The 27,438-nt window shown below is 45.4% G+C and overlaps 1 protein-coding gene across 4 annotated transcripts in view; it reads right to left on the bottom strand.

Moving 5' to 3' along the window:
- Nucleotides 1–3,097: 3,097 nt before the first annotated feature.
- Nucleotides 3,098–27,438, bottom strand: part of LOC306940124 (uncharacterized protein) — a gene marked incomplete at its 3' end in the record, with an annotated part of 34,746 nt that continues 10,405 nt past the window's right edge. Inside the window, exons 3-10 of one of the 4 annotated variants that reach the window (XM_079525110.1) lie at nucleotides 22,880–23,013; nucleotides 20,439–20,556; nucleotides 19,998–20,068; nucleotides 16,470–16,545; nucleotides 15,005–15,067; nucleotides 14,362–14,431; nucleotides 9,528–9,595; nucleotides 8,583–9,347 (exon numbers count right to left, since the gene is read on the bottom strand). In XM_079525110.1, coding sequence (XP_079381236.1) covers nucleotides 9,225–9,347; nucleotides 9,528–9,595; nucleotides 14,362–14,431; nucleotides 15,005–15,067; nucleotides 16,470–16,545; nucleotides 19,998–20,068; nucleotides 20,439–20,556; nucleotides 22,880–23,013 — 723 coding nt within the window. The other 3 variants (XM_079525112.1, XM_079525113.1, XM_079525111.1) reach the window with 3 other exon arrangements.

Raw genomic sequence — 27,438 nt, 5'->3', positions numbered from 1 at the left:
GGGAGGCAGTATAGAGACCAGTTCCTTTCCCCTCCATCAGGCGCCTTTGGCTGGCCAGGGGGAGGCAGTATAGAGACCAGGATTACTGCACGTTTTGAACAGACTCAGACTCTTTTTAGACAATAATAATGAATGACATGCCAGGTTGAAACGGGGCAGAGGGATGTTTAACCTAGAGGTGCTCCAATCGATCAGCCCATTGATCGCTGATCTGCCGATTTTCACTCGAGTAGTGATCGGCAATTTACCCAATCTGGAGAAACCGATAGTTTATACCATTAAATAAATAGTATAAAAGTCAATCAGATATATAGTATAATATGGCTTTGCATCTTTGTGACAGGCCTAAATATTCTCCCCTTCCTCACCTCACCCCACACACACACACACACACACACACACACACACACACACACACACACACACACACACACACACACACACACACACACACACACACACACACACACACACACACACACACACACACACACACACACACACACACACACACACACACACACACACACACACACACACACACACACACACACACACACACACACACACACACACACACGGTTGATATCATCGGCCGATCGTGAGAAAAACAATCGGTGATAAAACACCTGATCGGAGCATCTCTACTTTAACCCATTCAGGCCTGACGTCGAAATAAATAAAAAAAAGTTTTCTAAATCATGACAATTTTCGGAAAGATTTGAGGCACATTTTAACGATTTTTCAAAAATAGCAGACCTACAAGTTCTTGTAGATCTGCTATTTTTCAATAGCTAAACTATAACAATGTTTAAACCACCAAAAGGGATTCCCGCCCAAAATGTGTTAATGGTTAATGTGGTTAAACGCTAACGTGACATGGATGCGTTCCAGGTCTCAATGGATTAAACCATTTTGGACTGATGGTGATAAAAAAAGGCTTCTAAATAGTTCCTAATAGTTTTCTGAAAATGTTTGTTTGTAAAAATGTTTCTGTGTCAGTTGTGCTCAACCCTTTTCATGTCAAGGACCCCCACTATTATCTCTATTGGGCCACGGACCCATCTCAAAATATATAGTTCCAGGGACCCCCCCAGAAGCAAATCTTTTAGTTAAAAATGTTCGCTCTGAAATATATATTCAAAGATTTGCACCACATTTTCACGACTTAGTGGCACACTATGAGCTTGTAGATCTGCTATTTTTCAATAGCTAATGTATAACGTAACGCTTAAAACACCAAAAGGGGTTCCCGTCCAAAATGGGTTAAACCAGTAGTTTTCAACCAGTGGTCCTTGAGTTGGTTCCTAGGTGGTTCCTAGTTGGTTCCTAGGTGGCCCCCCCAGTTGGTTCCTAGGTGGCCCCCCCAGTTGGTTCCTAGGTGGCCCCCCCAGTTGGTTCCTAGGTGGCCCCCCAGCTATAAATGAGTTGGTTCCTAGGTGGCCCCCCCAGTTGGTTCCTAGGTGGCCCCCCAGCTATAAATGAGTTGGTTCCTAGGTGGCCCCCCAGCTATAAATGAGTTGGTTCCTAGGTGGCCCCCCAGCTATAAATGAGTTGGTTCCTAGGTGGCCCCCCAGCTATAAATGAGTTGGTTCCTAGGTGGCCCCCCCAGCTATAAATGAGTTGGTTCCTAGGTGGCCCCCCCAGCTATAAATGAGTTGGTTCCTAGGTGGCCCCCCAGCTATAAATGAGTTGGTTCCTAGGTGGCCCCCCAGCTATAAATGAGTTGGTTCCTAGGTGGCCCCCCAGCTATAAATGAGTTGGTTCCTAGGTGGCCCCCCAGCTATAAATGAGTTGGTTCCTAGGTGGCCCCCCAGCTATAAATGAGTTGGTTCCTAGGTGGCCCCCCATCTATAAATGAGTTGGTTCCTAGGTGGCCCCCCAGCTATAAATGAGTTGGTTCCTAGGTGGCCCCCCCAGCTATAAATGAGTTGGTTCCTAGGTGGCCCCCCAGCTATAAATGAGTTGGTTCCTAGGTGGCCCCCCCAGCTATAAATGAGTTGGTTCCTAGGTGGCCCCCCCAGCTATAAATGAGTTGGTTCCTAGGTGGCCCCCCCAGCTATAAATGAGTTGGTTCCTAGGTGGCCCCCCCAGTTGGTTCCTAGGTGGCCTCCCAGCTATAAATGAGTTGGTTCCTAGGTGGCCCCCCCAGTTGGTTCCTAGGTGGCCCCCCAGCTATAAATGAGTTGGTTCCTAGGTGGCCCCCCCAGCTATAAATGAGTTGGTTCCTAGGTGGCCCCCCCAGTTGGTTCCTAGGTGGCCCCCCAGCTATAAATGAGTTGGTTCCTAGGTGGCCCCCCAGCTATAAATGAGTTGGTTCCTAGGTGGCCCCCCAGCTATAAATGAGTTGGTTCCTAGGTGGCCCCCCATCTATAAATGAGTTGGTTCCTAGGTGGCCCCCCAGCTATAAATGAGTTGGTTCCTAGGTGGCCCCCCATCTATGAATGAGTTGGTTCCTAGGTGGCCCCCCAGCTATAAATGAGTTGGTTCCTAGGTGGCCCCCCATCTATAAATGAGTTGGTTCCTAGGTGGCCCCCCAGCTATAAATGAGTTGGTTCCTAGGTGGCCCCCCAGCTATAAATGATGGAGAGTTGGTTCCTAGGTGGCCCCCCCAGCTATAAATGAGTTGGTTCCTAGGTGGCCCCCCAGCTATAAATGAGTTGGTTCCTAGGTGGCCCCCCAGCTATAAATGAGTTGGTTCCTAGGTGGCCCCCCAGTTGGTTCCTAGGTGGCCCCCCAGCTATAAATGATGGAGAGTTCTTAACCAAATGGACCCTTATCATTTAGTTCTTTAACTTTTGAGAGTGTAAAATGAAACCACACTTTTACACTCTCAAGAGTTAGGCCTACATTATTGTTAAACATCTGCATTACTTAATTTACAAGAAGTCTACACAATTAGAGAATGGAATTGTGGGCAAAATCCTATCCCAACGATAACAAAACATTCTTCAGTTTTTGGGTCAACGGTGGTTCCGTATGTGGCTCAAATGCTGAAGAAATAATGGGTCTGAAGAAGGTTGAAAACCACTGGGTTCAAAATAAATGTTGGACTATCTTGTAACAGCCACCCCTCCCCCCCTCCCTCCCTCCCACTATGATCTTTGGCGCCCCCTGCAGCTCAGTGCGTGTATCACAGGTTGTTGAGTTCCAGCAGGGTCTGGTCCAGGACCTGATGCATATCCAGGTTCTCCTCCTTGGCCTGGGCCAGTTTCTCTGTAAAAAAAACACAATAATTAATTACGTCAACTAAAACTATGACGAGAAATGATCGTCGACTACCTTTTTTGCCCACTGATGAAAACCAAATAAAAACCAAGCTATGATGACAGGCTAGCCCAAACCACCACCAAAAATCCTATGATATTTAGTCGATTAAAACTAAAACATTTCAGATGAGAAAATGTTCAGATAAAACATCAAAAATTTAAAAAATAAATGACATTAAAGGTAACGTCATCCTATAATGACTTTATTATATATTTTTTGTTTGTTACATATTCTCCAAAATCTTTATTTTGAACTTACCTGAATACGTGAGTTGCTAAGAGTTGTTGAGTTGCGTTTATTAAGTCAATTATTTTCTACAATGATTATTTTTTCTTTCTTTTTGCTAGACTACTGAAATCAATCAACACATTCGAACACACTTTGACAACAAATATAACCACAGCATTGTATTTAGTGTGTCGGGTGGCCTACAGCAAACACAAATATAACCACAGCATTGTATTTAGTGTGTCGGGTGGCCTACGGCAAACACAAATATAACCACAGCATTGTATTTAGTGTGTCGGGTGGCCTACAGCAAACACAAATATAACCACAGCATTGTATTTAGTGTGTCGGGTGGCCTACAGCAAACACAAATATAACCACAGCATTGTATTTAGTGTGTCGGGTGGCCTACGGCAAACACAAATATAACCACAGCATTGTATTTAGTGTGTCGGGTGGCCTACAGCCAACACGTTTCATGTCACTGCAGGTATATTTCATGTCGTGGCAGACAGTTCCACGTCAAGGTTTCGCTAACTTTTCAGGCCGCGACCCCTAAAGACGATCATAATAGCCGATCTACAAGCTCACAGCGTCTCGCACGAGGCGGTGTGAGCTTGTAGATTAGGCTATTTTCAGAACGTTTGCCTTTTTCTTACACAATATCTTGGTATTAAAATAGGTCTTAGAAGTCCTTCAAGTGTCACTTTATAAATGTGCAGATACCCTGTATACACTTATAGTGAATGTTGGTCTGTTTACTGTCGAGTGAGAAAACAATGTTGCACATTAATAAGCTTGGGACTGAAAATATGTTGTTCCAGGGACCCCCCCGAAGCAAAGATTTGAGTTAAAAACATTCGCTCTGAAAGAATATATATTCAAAGATTTGCACCACATTTTAACGATTTTTCAAAAAGCTTGTAGCGCGGCACTCGGTGCCACGCTATGAGCTTGTAGATCTGCTATTTTTCAATAGCTAAAGTATAACATCATTCTTACAACATCGAATGGGGTTCCCATTCAGAATGGGTTAATGACGTTTGGGAGACAAACACTTTCCTGCTCCTGGGGTTTTTATGTGTGTAGTAATACGTGTTTTTGGACATGTTAGTATTTCAACGTGCCAGTGAGTGATGTCACGGACACTGGTCTCCCTTTTCCTTCCTGGACTACATCAAGGAAGCTCTGAGAAGGAAGAGAAGTGGTCACGTGACTGGGCTGCGCCATGACACGTTCATGGACACTTTCATGGGAGCCAAACTCACACCGGAAGTGCAATGAATACATGGAAGTGAATGGAGCCGGCTGGACCAGCTCATAACAAACATTATTTATGAACAATTGAGACCTTTTGTAAAGTAATCACTTCTGGAAAATAACAGAAGACATATCACAGGTTGTTTTCTAATCACTTACTTTTCGATGTGCACAGAGTGCACAGTATATCATTTTATCTGAGGATCTAAACAGCAGCAGGTATCGTTTCTGGCTCTGAAGTATCACAAGATGTGGCCGCCAGACAGACGGGAAACGGTGGGAAATATACTTGGTGCGTTCAGAAAGGTACTTTGTGCTCTTTAGATACCATACCTCTATAAGAATTACACAGTGTAATGCAACACAGCAGACAATAATGTGTTACATGTCTTCTGTTATTTTCCAGAAGTGATTACTTTACAAAAGGTCTCAGTCATTCATAAATAATGTTTGTTCATGAGCTGGTCACTGAGCTCTCATTGACTCCAGTGCATTCTGCCAAACTTCCGGGTAGTTTGGCTCCCATGAAAGTGTCCATGAAAGTGTCATGGCGCAGCCCAGTCACGTGACCACTTATCTTCCTTCTCAGAGCTTCCTTGGACTACATGTTGTCTCAGTAAGACAGCCCCTCCCCCCTCTCCACAAGGTGGGGTGAGTCCAAGAGGAGAATTAGCAAGAGAGGCCAACTTTGCTTTACTTCCTGTATCTGCGTGAGGTGGGCGGTAACATTATTAGGAGACAGGAAGAATGTTGGAGTCTATTCATTTCCAATGGGAGAGTGAACGTGAACACAGCTTCTGAACCATTCCTTAACTCCATGGTCACTGAACTAAATACTGGACCCAATCATCACAAGGCACACAATATTTACAAGATATTCATAGTAAAATGGCTTCTTTTAGCGAGACAAATCAGGAGAAAATCTACTTTGTTAATGACATTTCTTTATCCCAGCAACAAACTCTCGCGAGATTTGAGATGAGTCCGGAAGCCTCTCTCTGTCCATCTGCAATTTCACGGACAACACATAGGGGGCTCTGACCCCATATTTAAGATGAGAATATGTGAATATTATAATGTGAAATTAATGGACATATTTAAAACGATTAGAAATTATCCTTATGTGCCCAAATTAGAGCTGGCATACTTGGTCTGCATATTGAGACAGGCAGATATGTAGGCACGGTTGAGGAGGATAGATTATGTAGTCTGTGTGATCTAAAGGAAATTGAAAATGAAAAGTATTTAGTTTTTTATTGTCCATTCTACAACTCTATTAGGGAGATACTTTTTAATGAGAGAGATCCAAATCATGAATTTATATGGTTGGAGGACTTCGAGAAACTAAAACGACTATTTCAAAAGTACACCTTGTCAGTTGTTTTCAATGTACTTTGTTAAATGACTTGTCAGTGTTGTTGTCTTCTTCTTCTATCGGGTTTCATGGCGGTTGGCAAACCTAAATGGTGCATTACCGCCACCTACTAGACTGAGTGTGGTTAACAGTGTTGTTGTCAGGGGGGAGGGTGGAGGTCGGGGAGAAGCAAACCACGCCTACTATATTTAGGAGACCATTTGTAGGCTTTGTGTACCATTTCGCCTCTAGTGGCTCCAATGAAGTTGGCCCATCTTCATACATAAACCATCTTTGGGTGAGTGCAGCAAAGCATCATGGTCATTGTAGTCTGGACTACATGTCTCAGTAAGACAGCCCCTCCCCCCTCTCCACAAGGTGGGCTGAGTGCAGCAAGGCATCATGGTCATTGTAGTCTGGACTACATGTTGTCTCAGTAAGACAGCCCCTCCCCCCTCTCCACAAGGTGGGGTGAGTGCAGCAAGGCATCATGGTCATTGTAGTCTGGACTACATGTCTCAGTAAGACAGCCCCTCCCCCCTCTCCACAAGGTGGGGTGAGTGCAGCAAAGCATCATGGTCATTGTAGTATGGACTACATGTTGTCTCAGTAAAACAGCCCCTCCCCCCTCTCCACAAGGTGGGGTGAGTGCAGCAAAGCATCATGGTCATTGTAGTCTGGACTACATGTTGTCTCCGTAAAGGCCTATTCATAGTCTGGATTTTCGGTGGTGAGGTGACCACCGGAGCTGAAATAACGTGAGTAAAAACAGAGAGATTAAGGGCTGGAGCGGTGGCGGTGGTTTGCTCTTCACCGTGGCTCCATGTTGTAGTTCGGTGGTCACCTAACCACCGAAAATCCAGACTATGTATGAGCCTTTAGACAGCCCCTCCCCCCTCTCCACAAGGTGGGGGGAGTGCAGCAAAGCATCATGGTCATTGTAGTAATCCAGCAGTGAGACCGGTATCCATGACATCACAGACATTTGGAAATAAAAACACTACAGACAAAAAAATCCCAGGAAAAGTGTTTCTTGTCTCCCAAGCATCAGAATAAGATCTGGTTACAAACAGGGTGAGTGAAGCTACATTATACTATAGCTATATTATTAAAGGTTCAATTAGTCGATAGAATAATCACTATATGAGTTGCCGTCCTAGTCAAGTAATACATGTGTTGATTGGTTGACAGTTCAGTAATAGAAGGCAGACACACACACACACACACACACACACACACACACACACACACACACACACACACACACACACACACACACACACACACACACACACACACACACACACACACACACACACACACACACACACACACACACACACACACACCTGAAGTAATCAGTGGTGGAAACTAAGTAATTGTACATTTACTTAAGAACTGATTAGTACAATTTTAAGGCACTCTTTTTACTCCATTACAATTTATGTGGAAATTTGTATTTAGAATATTATTGTAAAACATACATCAACCAATACTTAAACCCTACATGTTAGCCATTTGAAAATAGCAGATCTACAATCTCACAAGAGGTCACATTGTGATATGCTGTGTGAGCTTGTGAATTTGTAGATCTGCCATGTATTTTCAAAAAATATTCCAATAGAAAAAATAAAGATCTGAATGATAATGCGTATTACATTTGATGTTTGTACTTCTGTACCCGAGGCGAGTACTTATTCCACCACTGAATAGAGAAGACAGACTTAGAGTCTGGAAAGAAGGACAGTTCAGAAGCAGAAGACCTTTCACAGACATTTATTAGAGAAGGAGAGGACAGTTCAGGAGCTGATAGTACAACTATTCACAGACATTAGAGAAGGAGAGGACAGTTCAGGAGCTGATAGTACAACTATTCACAGACATTAGAGAAGGAGAGGACAGTTCAGGAGCTGATAGTACAACTATTCACAGACATTAGAGAAGGAGAGGACAGTTCAGGAGCTGATAGTACAACTATTCACAGACATTAGAGAAGGAGAGGACAGTTCAGGAGCTGATAGTACAACTATTCACAGACATTAGAGAAGGAGAGGACAGTTCAGGTGCTGATAGTACAACTATTCACAGACATTTGTGACCAGATTTGACTGAGAGACTGCCATCGCGCAAATTCCAGCTTTTCACCAGAGGAGAAGAAATGAGTTAATAGCACAGGCAGACTCTTCACATACTAGAGCATGTCTGAAATAAGTGTCAGAGCTGAAATTAACATGTAAATATGAAATAAATGCTTAAACATGTAGCTAGGTGTAATGTTAGAGACCACAGAAGTGAACCTTTCAAGCCTGTTTTTTCAACTCGCTGTTTCTCTGCAAGACATTACTCTATAAGCCATATCTTCAAAACTGGTGGGTCAAACTGAACAACCAATATGTCAATTTGAAGCTATGATTCCCACGAAAATTCTAAAAAATCCAATGGCAGTCCCTCAGTCAAACTGGTCACATTTATAGAGAAGGGGAGAATTAAGAGTACAGTTTGTACATCAGTACAGCTAAACGCTAAAGGCTCATTCCAAACGTTGCCCCGTGCACGTCCGCACCGCACGGCTAAAAACATGTATTCTCAACTGGTAAAAAAAAAAGTCTCGAAAATAGCCAGTTCTTGCCGTACGGCACAACCGTGCGTCCGCTCGCGAATTCGCCTCGACTTGATGCGTTACGGGTTCTAGAAGGCGTGGGTTTCCTTCTATGCGCTGTCGACGGGGAGGAAACCGTGCGTCTCCAAAACGGTTACTTTTCACAGCATTACTTTTACGGAGAAGAATAAAATACGTAAAAAGTAAATAAAAATAAAAACCTGGAGATATAAGGTTCCTTTTCGCCCGACAGCGACGATCTAACATTAGCATCTGAATTACACTGTACATTTCTTCTAACAGTTAAGCGTCATTTTACGCAACATAAATATTCATATCATGTCATATCACCAAAGATATCTTTGGTGAAGGGAGTTGGGGGTAGATGTACAGTGCAACTCAGGTCCGCTTCACTAAGCCTAGAGAGTCTACGTAGTTAAACTGAAGTGACATTGATGAATTCCAAATATTATTGTCACGACGGCATGCACCCACTTTGAGGAAACCAGCGGTCTAAAGGCGTTGGAATGGAGACAAACATAAAACGAGGGAGAGAGGAAGGAACGAAGGTATACAGTAGGTAGGAAGAAAGGCAGCAAGGAAGGAAGGGAGCGCAAAAGAGAGGAGAGGAGGCATCGTCTAGAGCGCGGTCATGTCGTTGAGAGCCAGGTCCAACTCCTCGCTGAGGGCCTTGCCCTTCAGCTTCTGTGCATACACCTCGTCTGGAAGGGAAGAGTGGAACATGAAGCACACAGGGTGGCGTGTCATGTCATGCCATATCATGTCATGTCATGTCATGACTCATGTCATTGTCATGTCGTTGAGAGCCAGGTCCAACTCCTCGCTGAGGGCCTTGCCCTTCAGCTTCTGTGCATACACCTCGTCTGGAAGGGAGGGAAGAGTGGAACATGAAGCACACAGGGTGGCAAAAGGTCAAGACAGAGAAGAAGAAGAAGAAGAAGAAGAAGAAGAAGAAGTTGTTTACTTGAAATGCAGCGCAAGGCACCAGTGTTGATTTTGTCGACTAATACTTTGACGAAAAATGTTCGTCGACTACCTTTTTTTCACTGACGAAAACCAAGCTAAATGAAAACTAAGCTATGACGACTAAAACTAAGACTAAATATATTGACAATTTCGTCAACAAATAAAAACTAGACTAAAATGTCAGGAAGGGACTAGCGAACCAGTATGAGTAAAAGACATGTCATTTTACACTTGGTTGCATGCTGAAAATATCCAATCTACAAGGTCACAACACATCGCGATGCGTTGTGAGCTTGTAGATCGGCAGGTGTAAAATCAGCCATTACGACGGCATCAAGGCCCGCCAAAATACATTTTATTCGACTAAATCAACTGTAGTTTAAAATCGTATGATATTTAGTGGACTAAAACTATAACGGCGACGCTAAAGCATTTCAGGTGACTAAAATATGACTAAAACGAATGATATTCCAAATGATTCCAAAGACTAAAACTGAAATCTAATGTTGCTGCCAAAATCAACCCTGCAGGCCATCCATATGTTATGTGTTATGTGTTATAGGCGGCGTGCAAACCGTTCTTAGGATTTAAAATGTATCCCACGGTTTTGTACCACATTTTTTCCACTCCGTGCCAATTGCCTGAGAAAGTTACTAAGCTGTAATCCTATGACATGCGATTCAAATTTGGGGTGGATTGGACGTAAAATACTGCCCTCAAGTGGTTGATGGATTTGTTAACAGCGCTTTTCAACTTGCTTTGCAGAGCTCAGCTCAGCGGCCTCTACTGTATCGGTCCTGTTCCTCTACTGTATCGGTCCTGTTCCTCTACTGTATCGGTCCTGTTGCTCTACTGTATCGGTCCTGTTCCTCTACTGTATCGGTCCTGTTCCTCTACTGTATCGGTCCTGTTGCTCTACTGTATCGGTCCTGTTGCTCTACTGTATCGGTCCTGTTGCTCTACTGTATCGGTCCTGTTGCTCTACTGTATCGGTCCTGTTCCTCTACTGTATCGGTCCTGTTCCTCTACTGTTCCTCTACTGTTCCTCTACTGTATCGGTCCTGTTGCTCTACTGTATCGGTCCTGTTCCTCTACTGTATCGGTCCTGTTCCTCTACTGTATCGGTCCTGTTCCTCTACTGTATCGGTCCTGTTCCTCTACTGTTCCTCTACTGTTCCTCTACTGTATCGGTCCTGTTCCTCTACTGTTCCTCTACTGTATCGGTCCTGTTCCTCTACTGTATCGGTCCTGTTCCTCTACTGTATCGGTCCTGTTCCTCTACTGTATCGGTCCTGTTCCTCTACTGTTCCTCTACTGTTCCTCTACTGTATCGGTCCTGTTGCTCTACTGTATCGGTCCTGTTCCTCTACTGTATCGGTCCTGTTCCTCTACTGTATCGGTCCTGTTCCTCTACTGTATCGGTCCTGTTCCTCTACTGTTCCTCTACTGTTCCTCTACTGTATCGGTCCTGTTCCTCTACTGTTCCTCTACTGTATCGGTCCTGTTCCTCTACTGTATCGGTCCTGTTCCTCTACTGTATCGGTCCTGTTCCTCTACTGTTCCTCTACTGTATCGGTCCTGTTCCTCTACTGTTCCTCTACTGTATCGGTCCTGTTCCTCTACTGTTCCTCTACTGTATCGGTCATGTTCCTCTACTGTATCGGTCCTGTTCCTCTACTGTACCGGTCCTGTTCCTCTACTGTACCGGTCCTGTTCCTCTACTGTATCGGTCCTGTTCCTCTACTGTTCCTCTACTGTATCGGTCCTGTTCCTCTACTGTTCCTCTACTGTACCGGTCCTGTTCCTCTACTGTATCGGTCCTGTTCCTCTACTGTTCCTCTACTGTATCGGCCCTGTTCCTCTACTGTATCGGTCCTGTTCCTCTACTGTTCCTCTACTGTATCGGTCCTGTTCCTCTACTGTTCCTCTACTGTATCGGTCCTGTTCCTCTACTGTATCGGTCCTGTTCCTCTACTGTTCCTCTACTGTTCCTCTACTGTATCGGTCCTGTTCCTCTACTGTTCCTCTACTGTATCGGTCCTGTTCCTCTACTGTATCGGTCCTGTTCCTCTACTGTTCCTCTACTGTATCGGTCCTGTTCCTCTACTGTTCCGGTCCTGTTCCTCTACTGTATCGGTCCTGTTCCTCTACTGTTCCGGTCCTGTTCCTCTACTGTATCGGTCCTGTTCCTCTACTGTTCCGGTCCTGTTCCTCTACTGTATCGGTCCTGTTCCTCTACTGTTCCTCTACTGTATCGGTCCTGTTCCTCTACTGTTCCTCTACTGTATCGGTCCTGTTCCTCTACTGTTCCTCTACTGTATCGGTCCTGTTCCTCTACTGTATCGGTCCTGTTCCTCTACTGTTCCTCTACTGTATCGGTCCTGTTCCTCTACTGTTCCTCTACTGTATCGGTCCTGTTCCTCTACTGTTCCTCTACTGTATCGGTCCTGTTCCTCTACTGTATCGGTCCTGTTCCTCTACTGTTCCTCTACTGTATCGGTCCTGTTCCTCTACTGTATCGGTCCTGTTCCTCTACTGTATGTATCGGTCCTGTTCCTCTACTGTATGTATCGGTCCTGTTCCTCTACTGTATCGGTCCTGTTCCTCTACTGTATCGGTCCTGTTCCTCTACTGTATCGGTCCTGTTCCTCTACTGTATCGGTCCTGTTCCTCTACTGTTCCTCTACTGTATCGGTCCTGTTCCTCTACTGTATCGGTCCTGTTCCTCTACTGTATCGGTCCTGTTCCTCTACTGTATCGGTGCTGTTCCTCTACTGTTCCTCTACTGTATCGGTCCTGTTCCTCTACTGTATCGGTCCTGTTCCTCTACTGTATCGGTCCTGTTGCTCTACTGTATCGGTCCTGTTCCTCTACTGTATCGGTCCTGTTCCTCTACTGTATCGGTCCTGTTCCTCTACTGTTCCTCTACTGTATCGGTCCTGTTCCTCTACTGTATCGGTCCTGTTCCTCTACTGTATCGGTCCTGTTCCTCTACTGTATCGGTCCTGTTAGGCACAGTGGCAGTAATTAATCCACTCCATGCTAAGATAAGATCAGATAAACCCGATCCCTGGATGGATGGATGGATGGATCCCTGGATGGGTTAGGGTTAGGGTTAGGATCCCTGGATGGGGGGAATTCAGGGCACGGCCAGATCGACACCTCAAACTCACACTAGCAGAGAAACAACACGCTTCAACAGCTAAATAAATAGGGGAGGAATAGATTGACCATTATTCACAGCACAAGGTGGCGCTATAACCCCTCCTAGCTAACCCCTCCTAGCTAACCCCTCCTAGCTAACCCCTCCTATATTCAGCTAGCTAACCCCTCCTAAATTCAGCTATTAGTGTAGATTTTCATCCTATACACAAAGCTTAAATTCCCATTGACAAAGAATGGAAAATTTACGTCATAGTGTCTGAGCAAATAAGACTTGTTACGTCAAGATTTTTATCTTGAAACCAGCACTCTGGTGCGAAATGGCAGCCACGCGTGAACATGGTCAAGTATTTGGTGGATTTCAAGGTTTCAAAAACCATGAAATATATGCTATGCTATTCATGGATTCTTGCATGAATAATATCATGTTTGCCATCATTAACCTGCACTGGCACACAGTCGTGGGCGTGGCTACACAGAGGCGTTGAGAAGCAGTGGCCTGCCCTGAATCACCTGCCTCAGCATCGGTCAGTCAGGCGCCTCCATCAAGAGGCAAGAATGTTAAACGGGTTAGTTAGACAGAGGTTCCCAACGAATACCAGACAACTCGCCCCTTTACCAACTCGCCCCTTTACCAACTCGCCTAACCCTAAACTTATTTCTAACCTTATTCTCAGTAAAACAAAATAAAGAATACAAGAACCGTCAGACCAAGCGGTCGGCGGAAAAAATGGAGGCGCGAGATGGTTTAGGGGCGACCGTACCGGATACCTTCCCAACCACTGGTACTTGTACCACATGGTACTTGAGCCCCCTCTGGTGGTACTCAGAGGAGTCGCCCAAAAAAGAATGAAATATTTATATTACTACAGGTAGTTCTACTGACCAAGCAATTGGCTGAAATAGGCTCTCCAGCCGTGCTGAAATGAGCACGACAGCACACCTAGCCGTTAATAGAAGATTTGAGAACGGATTAATCACATTAGAAATATCATCCGTTGTGCTGATTAGTGATTAGTGAGTTTTGTCAGAGGCTTAGGAATGGAACAAAAAGGGGCAGGTCTACGCTGCTGTATTTTAACATCAGTTATTTATGGTGGTACTACGAGAGGTTTATGGTGGTACTACGAGAGACACATATTTATGGTGGTACTACGAGAGACACATATTTATGGTGGTACTACGAGAGACACATACGAGAGGTACCTTCAGTATAAAAAGGTTGGGAACCAGTGAGTTAGGAGTCGGACACACCTAGCTATAGCTCTTAGACATGCTTTACAGGAACCAGTGAGTTAGGACACACCTAGCTATAGCTCTTAGACATGCTTTACAGGAACCAGTGAGTTAGGACACACCTAGCTATAGCTCTTAGACATGCTTTACAGGAACCAGTGAGTTAGGACACACCTAGCTATAGCTCTTAGACATGCTTTACAGGAACCAGTGAGTTAGGACACACCTAGCTATAGCTCTTAGACATGCTTTACAGAAACCCTACCTTCCAAATCGTCAATGGTCTTCTCAAGCTTGGCCACAGATCTCTCTGCGAACTCAGCGCGGGTCTCCGCCTGGGAGGGAAACACACATTCAGAATGTAAACCATAATAATAATGAACTCAGCGCGGGTCTCCGCCTGGGAGGGAAACACACAGTCAGAATGTAACCGTTACCATTTTTAAGGTTAGGATGCTGTGTTCTAGTGTATGCAGATGATGGTGTGTTCTAGTGTATGCAGATGATGGTGTGTTCCTGTGTATGCAGATGATGCTGTGTTCTAGTGTATGCAGATGATGGTGTGTTCCTGTGTATGCAGATGATGCTGTGTTCTAGTGTATGCAGATGATGCTGTGTTCTAGTGTATGCAGATGATGCTGTGTTCCTGTGTATGCAGATGATGCTGTGTTCCAGTGTATGCAGATGATGGTGTGTTCCTGTGTATGCATCGTGGAATCGTTATTGTGAAAATATATATCAAAAATGTTTGTGTGGTTGAAAAAATGACTCACTATATGACTATTAAAAGCATCCACCACATGTGGCAAATTGTGGTGAAATATGTGGTTTCATATATCGGTGATAATTAAACTCTGGAGTCATGGACATTTCTGAAGAGCAACAAAATAATAAAAATATACGCTCACCTCTTTGAGTTTGTCCGAAAGAACCTTTATCTCTTCTTCGTATTTGTCTTCCTTACTGACGTACTGAAAACCAAACGGGTACAGTGTGTTAGTCGCCATCATCAGCTGGTCCAATGAGGAGCTACGATAGAGCTTTCTCACATCAGCTTGTCCAATGAGGAGCTACGATAGAGCTTTCTCACAAACATGACACAACATATTTCAGCCTCGTCTTGGAAGCTTAAAGAACAGTGGTTTTCAACGCTTTTCATAGCAAGGCCCATCATTTATTCGGCATTGGAGTCACGGAAACCACCACTTGATAACATTTAGCCTCTCAGAACCCAAAACGAACGTAGAATATTTGGTTGTCGCTGGTTAAGATTTAAGATCACAATTCCATGCTGTAGGAGAGCAAACGTCAATCAAATTAATAATTCTTCCAACTCTTGAGCGTAAAATGAAACCAAATGGACCCGTTAGAGGGTCCATTTGGTTTCATTTTACGCTCTCCAAGAGTTAAAGATCTATAAGATAATGTTGTGGGTCCTTGACATGAAATAGTTTGAGAACCACTGACATAGAAACACAGGTTGATATAGAAACACAGGTTTTTCAGAACACTGTCATGATTTAGATCAGGGGTTCTCAACGTTTTTGGCCGGGGACCCCCGTAAATGCTTTGGCAATGTCACAGGACCCCCGCCCCGCCCCCTCCCCTGTAAACTCTTCATTTCCACTTTCCAGCCATTCAGTTGCGACCCACGGGTTGAGAACCCCTGATTTAGATGCCATTTTGTAGAATCTGGTCCTCGGGTCTAAATAGGGCTAAACCAAACGCCTGCCGTCTCCGAGGCTAAGCATATAAACTGGTCCTGTACCTTTAAACCAAACGCCTGCCGTCTCCGAGGCTAAGCGTATCTACTGGTCCTGTATCTTTAAACCAAACGCCTGCCGTCTCCGAGGCTAAGCGTATAAACTGGACCTGTACCTTTAAACCAAACGCCTGCCGTCTCCGAGGCTAAGCATATAAACTGGTCCTGTACCTTTAAACCAAACGCCTGCCGTCTCCGAGGCTAAGCGTATCTACTGGTCCTGTACCTTTAAACCAAACGCCTGCCGTCTCCGAGGCTAAGCATATAAACTGGTCCTGTACCTTTAAACCAAACGCCTGCCGTCTCCGAGGCTAAGCGTATCTACTGGTCCTGTACCTTTAAACCAAACGCCTGCCGTCTCCGAGGCTAAGCGTATAAACTGGTCCTGTACCTTTAAACCAAACGCCTGCCGTCTCCGAGGCTAAGCGTATCTACTGGTCCTGTACCTTTAAACCAAACGCCTGCCGTCTCCGAGGCTAAGCGTATAAACTGGTCCTGTACCTTTAAACCAAACGCCTGCCGTCTCCGAGGCTAAGCGTATCTACTGGTCCTGTACCTTTAAACCAAACGCCTGCCGTCTCCGAGGCTAAGCGTATAAACTGGTCCTGTACCTTTTCAGCCTGCGCCTCCAGAGACTTCAGGTTGTTAGTGACATTTTTCAACTCTTCCTCAAGGTCACCCGATTTACTGCACAGCAGCAGAGAGACGGAGAGAGAGAGAGAGAGGGAGGGAGAGGAGAGGAGGGGGAAACAAAGGGTTGGAAGAAGAGAAGCCATTTTGAGAGGACAGAGACTGCAGAGAAGAGATCACTGTTCTAAACCCCTTATAACTATTTTGAAAAACATTTTTGAATAGTTCAACTAGCCAATCTGCAAGATCACAACGTGTCGATGGAGATCGGCTAGTTGAACTATTCAATAGATATTTTCAAAATATTAAAAAAAAAACGCAAAGTAGGTTAGGGATAAGGGGTTTAGCATGGACTAAAATAGAGCCCTTAGGGCTCCATTTTCGTCACCGCTAAACACCTTATCTCTAAACTTCTTTTTTTTTTTTTTTACTATTTTGCTAAACATTTTTGAATCTACAAGCTCACAATGTGTCGATGTAGATTGGCTATTTGAACTATTCAAAAATGTTTTTCAAAATAGTAAAAAAGACAAAGTAGTTATAAGGGGTTTAGGTTTAGCATGGACTAAAATAGAGCCCTTAGAGCTCAACATGTTGAAGATCAGGTGGTTTAGAACGAGAGCTCAACAGTGTTGTTGCAAAGTGCAGATGCAGGTCAGTGAGATAAGGAGGAAGTGATGCAGGTTAGATGCAGCGTAGCTAGAGGGCAAAGGTCAACATGTTCACGGTTCACCGGGCCCCGCTACCAGCCACGCCCCCCTGTGACAGGACGGGGCTGCTTAGTAGGGATGGAGCTCGTTAATGTTTTAATTTGATAACGAGCACCTCATGGATCAGGCTAATTGAGCTGGGTTCTTCTTATGGAGCCCACGGCCGCCATGTTTGTGCCAGCGTGGGTTCTTCTTATGGAGCCCACAGCCGCCATGTTTGTGCCAGCGTGGGTTCTTCTTATGGAGCCCACAGCCGCCATGTTTGTGCCAGCGTGGGTTCTTCTTATGGAGCCCACGGCCGCCTTGTTTGTGCCAGCGTGGGTGAGGTTATTCTTATGGAGCCCACGGCCGCCATTCTGGACGGGAACCCCTTTTGGTGTTTTAAGCATTATGTTATACTTTAGCTATTGAAAAATAGCAGATCTACAAGTAAATGTTTAAATGTTTTTTAACTCAAATCGTCGCTTCTGGGAGGAGGGTCACTGGAACAACATATTTTCAGATGGGGGTCGGCGGCCAATTACATGTGTTTCTGGGAGTCCTTGACATGAACCACTAACATAGAAACATAGGGTTTTTCAGAATATTGTCTATTTAGAAGATTATTTTATTATTAAAATTATTATTTTTTTGAATCAGGGCCTCAGGCCTCAGCTTTCAGGTTAAACATGACGTCATGGGCCGCTATGCTCCATAAGGTACTCAATAAGCTTGTTATCGGGGTTTGGAGCTCCATTCCTACTGCTTAGCGGTACCAGTGGTCCGTGTTCCGTGCTTTCAGTATACCTCGTCCTCTCCTGACATCATAGACTTCAAATTCTGGTCCATGAGCCGTAGCTCCTCCTCCAGGTCTCTGACCCGACTGGGAGGCGGGAAAACGAGGGACGGATGGGCGGACGGGGTTGGCAGCCGCAAAAACAAGGCAAGTCCCGGGGAGTGGATTGTGGAGGGTTGCGTTCAGGCATGCATAAAACACAAAAACAGGGAGAGAATGCAAAGACACACGCACACACACACACACACACAAATTCCCGCACGCACGCACGCACACACACACACACGCGCACACACACACACACAAATACACGCACGCACGCACGCACGCACGCACGCACGCACGCACGCACGCACGCACGCACGCACGCACGCACGCACAGACACACACACACACACACGTGTGTGTCTAGGTGATTAGTGGATATCGTTAAGTGCAGATCATTAAGTCATGGGCTCGTTACAGGAAGTGCACTTTGAGCAGGAGGCCGGACACGGGCAGGAAGTCAGGGATGGGAGGGACCATGGCCAACCAATCAGTCGCTTGCTATTGATCTGATATTGATTACTTTGGGGGGGAGGGGGGGGGGGTGACCACCTCTCTGCTCAACAGCTCCTTCCAGGCACCAGAACGCATCATTCATTCATGCATGGGGGGGAGGGGGGGGGGTGACCACCTCTCTGCTCAACAGCTCCTTCCAGGCACCAGAACGCATCATTCATTCATGCATGGGGGGGAGGGGGGGGGGGGGGGGGGTGACCACCTCTCTGCTCAACAGCTCCTTCCAGGCACCAGAACGCATCATTCATTCATGCATGGGGGGGGAGGGGGGGGGGGGGTGACCACCTCTCTGCTCAACAGCTCCTTCCAGGCACCAGAACGCATCATCCTTCCAGGCACCAGAAAGCATCATTCATGCATGACTTTAGATGTTAAAGGTGCTGCAGGTGATTTGGTTAAACAGCTCTATAGAGCGTCGCAACCCCGCCCCCTCGAGAGACCCGGAAAATAAATCCCTGTTCATTTTCCCTCATAGACTTTTCAGAAAGTATTTATTTAAAGACGTTTACGCCGCGGACAAAGCCAACTCTGGTCGTGACAAATCATGACAACAAACACAATTTCTCGGGCTGAACAAATAATTAGAAAGAAGAAGAAAACGGCAGGTTACAACACTTTTTGTTGTTGTTTTTCTTCTTTGTAATTATTTGTTTGGTCCAAAATATATGTTTGGTCCAATTGTCACGACGCTTATAAGGTCTTTAAAAAAAATACGTTTTGAAATGTCTATGGGAAAAATGCATTGGGAACTATTTCCTGGGCCTGGTGTCGTCAGGGGGCGGGACTGCGACACTCTATTGTGATAGTAAAGTAATCGTTGCTATTGGTTGGTTTGTTCAGTAACAGAGGTGTCTCCATGACTTTAGTTAACAGGGTGGTTTGTTCAGTAACAGAGGTGTCTCCATGTCTTTAGTTAACAGGGTGGTTTGTTCAGTAACAGAGGTGTCTCCATGACTTTAGTTAACAGGGTGGTTTGTTCAGTAACAGAGGTGTCTCCATGACTTTAGTTAACAGGGTGGTTTGTTCAGTAACAGAGGTGTCTCCATGACTTTAGTTAACAGGGTGGTTTGTTCAGTAACAGAGGTGTCTCCATGACTTTAGTTAACAGGGTGGAAACAAATCTGGTCAGGGTTTTATCCAACCAGGAAAGAGAATCCATACAGGATTATTTAACAAGTGAAACTGGTGAAAAGCAATAAAAAAGAGCAGATAAAAGTGGAACTTCAACATGATAAAACTGAATATTATATTTAATATAATATCTGTAGGGTTCTCCCTCATGATTGGAACATCACTTACAGCCCATTTAACATGTTGAACAATCTCCACACACAGTTTTTAAACTCGCACAATGAAAAATAGTTAATTGGTTAATATTCACAGTGCATTTTAATTAAAGGTAAACCTGGTGTGAGGAGAGAGAGAGAGAGAGAGACGTAAACATTGTGGAGGTGACGACTTACGCTTCAGCCACCTCAGCACGCTCCTCTGATCGCTCCAGGTCGCCTTCAAGGATCACCAGCTTGCGGGCGACCTGGGTGAGGACACGCGTAAACATAATAGTTAGACTGTGTTCGACAACATGTAAAGATATAATAGTTAGACTGTGTGTTCGACAACACGTAAAGATATAATAGTTAGACTGTGTTCGACAACACGTAAATATATAATAGTTAGAATCTGTGTTCGACAACACATAAAGATATAATAGTTAGACTGTGTTCGACAACACGTAAAGATACAATAGTTAGACTCTGTGTTCGACAACACGTAACTGCTGAACAATTCAGAATCGTAGAATGACATGGACTGGCTGCGGTAGTTGCCGTGCCGTCTAGAGACAGACAGACAGACAGACAGACAGACAGACAGACAGACAGACAGACAGACAGACAGACAGACACCTCTTCATATTTGCGGTCAGCCTCCTCAGCGATGTGTTTGGCCTCTTTGAGCTGCATTTCCTGGATCTCCATCTTCTCCTCGTCTTTGGTCGCTCTGTTCTCTATGACCTTCATTCCTCTACAGACACAAAACACAGCATAACATCATCAAATACACGTCTAGTGAGGGCCTCTACGTCTAGTGAGGGCCTCTACGTCTAGTGAGGGCCTCTACGTCTAGTGAGGGCCTCTACGTCTAGTGAGGGCCTCTACGTCTAGTGAGGGCCTCTACGTCTAGTGAGGGCCTCTACGTCTAGTGAGGGCCTCTACGTCTAGTGAGGGCCTCTACGTCTAGTGAGGGCCTCTACGTCTAGTGAGGGCCTGTCTACGTCTAGTGAGGGCCTCTACGTCTAGTGAGGGCCTCTACGTCTAGTGAGGGCCTCTACGTCTAGTGAGGGCCTCTACGTCTAGTGAGGGCCTCTACGTCTAGTGAGGGCCTCTACGTCTAGTGAGGGCCTCAACGTCTAGTGAGGGCCTCTACGTCTAGTGAGGGCCTCTACGTCTAGTGAGGGCCTCTACGTCTAGTGAGGGCCTCTACGTCTAGTGAGGGCCTCAACGTCTAGTGAGGGCCTCTACGTCTAGTGAGGGCCTCTACGTCTAGTGAGGGCCTCTACGTCTAGTGAGGGCCTCTACGTCTAGTGAGGGCCTCTACGTCTAGTGAGGGCCTGTCTACGTCTAGTGAGGGCCTCTACGTCTAGTGAGGGCCTCTACGTCTAGTGAGGGCCTGTCTACGTCTAGTGAGGGCCTCTACGTCTAGTGAGGGCCTCTACGTCTAGTGAGGGCCTCTACGTCTAGTGAGGGCCTCTACGTCTAGTGAGGGCCTGTCTACGTCTAGTGAGGGCCTCTACGTCTAGTGAGGGCCTCTACGTCTAGTGAGGGCCCGTCTCGTCTAGTGAGGGCCTCTACGTCTAGTGAGGGCCTCTACGTCTAGTGAGGGCCTCTACGTCTAGTGAGGGCCCGTCTCGTCTAGTGAGGGCCTCTACGTCTAGTGAGGGCCTCTACGTCTAGTGAGGGCCTCTACGTGTAGTGAGGGCCTCTACGTCTAGTGAGGGCCTCTACGTCTAGTGAGGGCCTGTCTACGTCTAGTGAGGGCCTCTACGTCTAGTGAGGGCCTGTCTACGTCTAGTGAGGGCCTCTACGTCTAGTGAGGGCCTCTACGTCTAGTGAGGGCCTGTCTACGTCTAGTGAGGGCCTCTACATCTAGTGAGGGCCTCTACGTCTAGTGAGGGCCTCTACGTCTAGTGAGGGCCCGTCTCGTCTAGTGAGGGCATTTGTAGAATCGGCCTCGGCTCAAATTGCTGTTGTTGTTTTGTTTTGCTTATCATGTACTGTAGCAGTAGAATACTTGTTTCCCCCTCTACAGTCCAAACGGGTGAAAGGATAAAGATCCTCTCAGTGCTCTAGCACAGGGGTTCTCAACCCGTGGGTCGCGACCCCTCAGGGGGTCGCCAAATTATTTTAGGGGGTCCCCAAATTATTTTCAAAAAAATATATATATATATTTTTTTTCACGATTTTTCAAAAATAGCAGACCTACAAGCTTGTAGCGCGCCACTCGGTGGCGCGCTATGAGCTTGTAGATCTGCTATTTTTCAATAGCTAAATTATAACATAATGCTTAAAACACCAAAAGGGGTTCCCGCCCAAAATGGGTTAAGGTTATTGTAGCAGTCAATTTATATTGGGGGTCGGGAGGGGGCGGGGCGGGGGTCCCGAGATATTGCCAAAGCATTTCCGGGGGTCCCCGGCCAAAAACGTTGAGAACCCCTAGAGTCTAGCAGGCTGAGGAACAGGATATCAGCCGGTTACAGGACAGTGCAAAGTGAATGTGCAAAACATCTTTGTACTATATGCATATACTACTACATATTCTATATACTATGTGCATATTGCACTATATGCACTTTCTTTGATATTGTTGCCCTAAGTTTATTGTGGGTTTTTAATCATGTTTGTGTTGTATTGTTATAGATGGTTGTTAGGCTCTCAGATTGCTTATGATCCTTGATGACTATTTCTATGAATTTGATGTATAAACATGTGCTTACTGTAAATCTGCTAAATGCCTAAATTGTAAATTGTTTATTGCATTCCGAGTGTACGTTTTTCCACATGTACTGTTTAGGTATGTATCACCTACAGCGATAATAATAAAGTGAATGTAAAGTGAAGGGCTATGGGGACGGTGGTGAGTGTCACTGACCTCTCGCTCTCCTCCAGCTAAACAGTGAAGGGTTATGGGGTGTGGACGGTGGTGAGTGTCACTGACCTCTCGCTCTCCTCCAGCTAAACAGTGAAGGGTTATGGGGTGTGGACGGTGGTGAGTGTCACTGACCTCTCACTCTCCTCTAGGCTAAACAGTGAAGGGTTATGGGGTGTGGACGGTGGTGAGTGTCACTGACCTCTCGCTCTCGTCAGCAGCCTTCTCGGCCTCCTCCAGCTTCTGCAGTGCCGTGGCCAGTCTCTCCTGAGCCCTGTCCAACTCCTCTTCTACCAGCTGGATGCGTCTGTTTAGAGAGGCCACCTCTGCCTCGGCCTACGACCGCGCGCGCGCACACACACACACACACACACACACACACACACACACACACACACACACACACACACACACACACACACACACACACACACACACACACACACACACACACACACACACACACACACACACACACACACACACACACACACACACACACACACACACACACACACACACACACACACACACACACACACACACACACACACACACACACACACACACACACACACACACACACACACCAGTATCACCAATGTGCCGCGGCCGTGAGGGCCGTCCCTTGTGGGGTCTCAAGGATCACCCCCGTAACTCCCAGAGGTTACAGACCCTTAAGGGTCCATTTGGAGCCCCTTCAAGGAACCCTGAGCTGGGCCACTGGAACCACTGGGGCTAGCTCTAATGTGTCTCTGGCCTGGTTTGGACCACACAGTGTCCTTGTGGTTAGAGTGTCCGCCCTGAAACTGGGAGGTCGGGGGTTCGATCCCCGGGCCGGGTCATATACCAAAGACTGTACAAAATGGGACCCAATGCCTCCCTGCTTGGCACTCAGCATCAATGGGTTGGATTGGGGGGTCAAATCAACTAATGATTCCCGAGCGCGGCGCACGCTGCGGCTCACCGATCTAAGAGATGGGTCACGCTGTGGCTCACCGCTCAAATGCGGAGAACCGATTTCACAGCGGTAACGTGTGTGACTAATCGTACGACTTTGGTCATGAAATGGAATTTAGATGAAAATGTCCATCACAAGCAAACTGTCGATGACCACCAATGTGCAGCCTAGCCTGGGCTGTCTGAGGACCTTAACTAAATGTTTTGATGAATTGAACATGGTGGACCCTAATGTAAACAAGTGCAATGCTTAATTGGGTCGTCCACTCACAGTTAACAGTCTTTTGTATTGAGTTTGTGCTTGAAATGTACTGTAATTCTGCAAACTGTTAATAAATATTTCAATCAATCAATCAATCAGTTTGGAACTATGCCCTGCCTGAGGATCTTAGTTTGGAACTAAGCCCTGCCTGAGGATCTTAGTTTGGAACTAAGCCCTGCCTGAGGACCTTAGTTTGGAACTAAGCCCTGCCTGGGGATCTTAGTTTGGAACTAAGCCCTGCCTGGGGATCTTAGTTTGGAACTAAGCCCTGCCTGAGGACCTTAGTTTGGAACTAAGCCCTGCCTGGGGATCTTAGTTTGGAACTAAGCCCTGCCTGGGGATCTTAGTTTGGAACTAAGCCCTGCCTGAGGACCTTAGTTTGGAACTAAGCCCTGCCTGGGGATCTTAGTTTGGAACTAAGCCCTGCCTGAGGACCTTAGTTTGGAACTAAGCCAGTGGCGTCTACAGACATTTAGAGGGGCAGGTACTCAAGTGGAAAAAAAGGGCACTTTGTGCAGCGCGTGGAACCGGCCGGTTGCCTTAATAGTGTGAGATTTATAGATTGTGGGGCCTAAATAATATATTAGAAGCTTTTTATCAAAAATTGATCAATGTTACCATGGTAACACATACTGTACAGTGTACACTGTACAGTATGTGTTACCATGGTCCACATACTGTACACTGTACAAAATAAGGGAAAAAAAGGGAGAAAAAAATAAGTGTTTTTTTCCCCCGTTTTTTTCCGAAAGGGCACATTGCCAAAAGGGCAGGGGTGCTCTAGCACCCCTAGTGTCTATCTGTGCACGCCACTGAACTAAGCCCTGCCTGAGGACCTTAGTTTGGAACTAAGCCCTGCCTGAGGACCTTAACTAAATGTTTTGATGAATTGAACATGGTGGACCCTAATGTAAACAAGTGCAATACTTAATTGGGTCGTCCACTCATAGTTAACAGTCTTTTGTATTGAGTTTGTGCTTGAAATGTACTGTAATTCTGCAAACTGTTAATAAATATTTCAATCAATCAATCAATCAGTTTGGAACTAAGCCCTGCCTGAGGATCTTAGTTTGGAACTAAGCCCTGTCTGAGGATCTTAGTTTGGAACTAAGCCCTGCCTGAGGATCTTAGTTTGGAACTAAGCCCTGCCTGAGGATCTTAGTTTGGAACTAAGCCCTGTCTTAGGATCTTAGTTTGGAACTAAGCCCTGCCTGAGGATCTTAGTTTGGAACTAAGCCCTGTCTGAGGATCTTAGATCTTAGTCACCGTCTTCTTTTAAATCACTTCTGAAAACGTACTTTGACATCAAAGCCTTTATTTCCATAAATAGATCGCCTCTTCTTTTATCTACATTAATTAATTTTTTTGGTTTATTTTATCAGTTGATTTTCAAGCCTTTAAAAAAAGTGCTTTATAGATAACTATAGTTTCATTAATATTAGGCCTAATTATTAACATAATGTAATGTGACACACAGACACACACACACCTGAGCTAAGTAAATAAATAAATAAATAGCGACTGTGGTAACCATGGCAACAGAGACAACAGAAAACCTTACACCCGGATGTGTCTCCCTGCCAGTGATCGCTATTCAATGCAAATGAGAAATAAGAACTGGACGAATAATGTCTTACATTTGATCATGTTTCTATAGCCTACATTGCGTGTTTTTATTTTATTTTGTTCGATGTTTCTTTTCCTTCCCTAGGTGGACTACTTGAACATGACATTAAGCTGGACATTAGTTTACTCTGTAGAAGACTTAAAATGGACAGAAGTGTGCCTATAGCCTAATTAAGATTAAGATACTCTCGTATGTCTATTTTATCGATTCTGGGTATTGGCTGTTCTTTACCCGTCTACACAAAATCTATTATACCCCCCAAAAAAGTCGCGAGTATTTGCCGACCTACAATTAAGTTCACAACGCGACAATCGAGCTTATTTTGTATTTTATTTTTCTAATGTAGACATGTTTGTATGTAGGCTGTAGGCATAAACATGTTCTCATCTAGCCCCGTTCAGGTATACCCCCGTCCAAAATACAGAAAACAGTAACAGAGGGTCTGTAGTTCTCCTCCTACTTGCTCCCTGCACTGCCTCTCCTCGTCCGCCTCTCTCTGCAGCATCTCGGCTCGGTAGTCCGCCTCGTCCACCTGTTGCTGCAGAGTCTGGATCTTCCTCCGAACCGAGTCCACGGACTCCATCGACATCGCCATTTTTATGAACTTTAATTAATTCTGATCGATCGTTTCAGACAAGGGACGGGACGTGCGGTGCGGTGCGGGGTGCGAACTAGACGAGGCGGAGGCAGTGGGTCTTTAGTTTGGTGAATCAATGAAGCGATCATTCGGCTCCGGAAAAAGCCGTTTGGGAGTGTGGTGGTGTTTGATTCACAGCCTGCTGTGTGCCGGCGGAGAACGGATGGGCGGGGCTAGCGATGGAAAATGTAGGGCCTACTCAAGTATTGAGGGAGTCTATGTTCACTTCATTTGAGTATCTCCTTTTAGTTGCTACTTAATGCTTGTATCCTACTATATTATTTTCCTCTAAAAGGACTTGATTTGGCTGTTGTATACTTCAATCAAAGATATGAATGCAGCAGCAACACACTTCCCACTGACTTCTAAATGGGGGTATAGATCAACATTAGCTCTGGTCCAGAGCTAATGCATTAGAGCTATGGATCAGAGCTAATGCATTAGCTCTGGTCCATAGCTCTAATGCATTAGAGCAGGGGTGGGCAACTTTGACGATGGAGAGGGCCACTATATTTCCACACTCACTCCCTATAGGGCCATATATTACTGTCATAGCAAAAATAGCCTATCTACAAGCTCAAAAGCGTGACGCGTTTTGAGCTTGTAGATCGGTTATTTTTGCTATATTTGAATTAAAATCTTGAATTATTTTTTGGGCAACTTTGACGATGGAGAGGGCCACTATATTTCCACACTCACTCCCTATAGGGCCATATATTAGGCTACTGTCGTAGCAAAAATAGCCGATCTACAAGCTCAAAACGCGTCGCGCTGCGACGCGTTTTGAGCTTGTAGATCGGCTATTTTTGCTATATTTGAATTGAAACCTTGAATCATTTTTTGCTATTTTTGAATTGGAATCCTGAAAATTAACATTATGTAATTTAAAATGCCTGTAATTATACTTGTGTTGAGCAATGAGCTGCTAATTTAGATGGAAGTAATTACAGTGGGCCATGTTTGCATGTTGTGGAATTGTACCAGCTGAAACCAACACTATATCAGTATTCTGACATTAACCTGAGGGCCACATTAAGTGAAGGTGGGGGCCGCATATGGCCCCCGGGCCGCCAGTTGCCCAGCCCTGCATTAGAGCTATGGAGCAGAGCTAGATCAACATGCTCAGATCATTTTGTGAAAGATGGGCTTTTGCATAGCAGAGGTTGTTGTTGTTGTTGATGTAGAAGAAACTAAGATTGGGGGGGAAAAATATTCTAGCAACATCAAGTGCTGCTGTTTGTCCATCCTGCCACTTGGTGGCAGAAGAGGACAGCA

This window comes from Electrona antarctica, assembly GCF_951216825.1.
Source record: "Electrona antarctica genome assembly, chromosome: 16".
Taxonomy (NCBI): Eukaryota; Metazoa; Chordata; class Actinopteri; order Myctophiformes; family Myctophidae; genus Electrona; species Electrona antarctica.
Note: the sequence above shows the minus strand (reverse complement) of the source record. Positions and strands in the feature narration are given on the sequence as shown.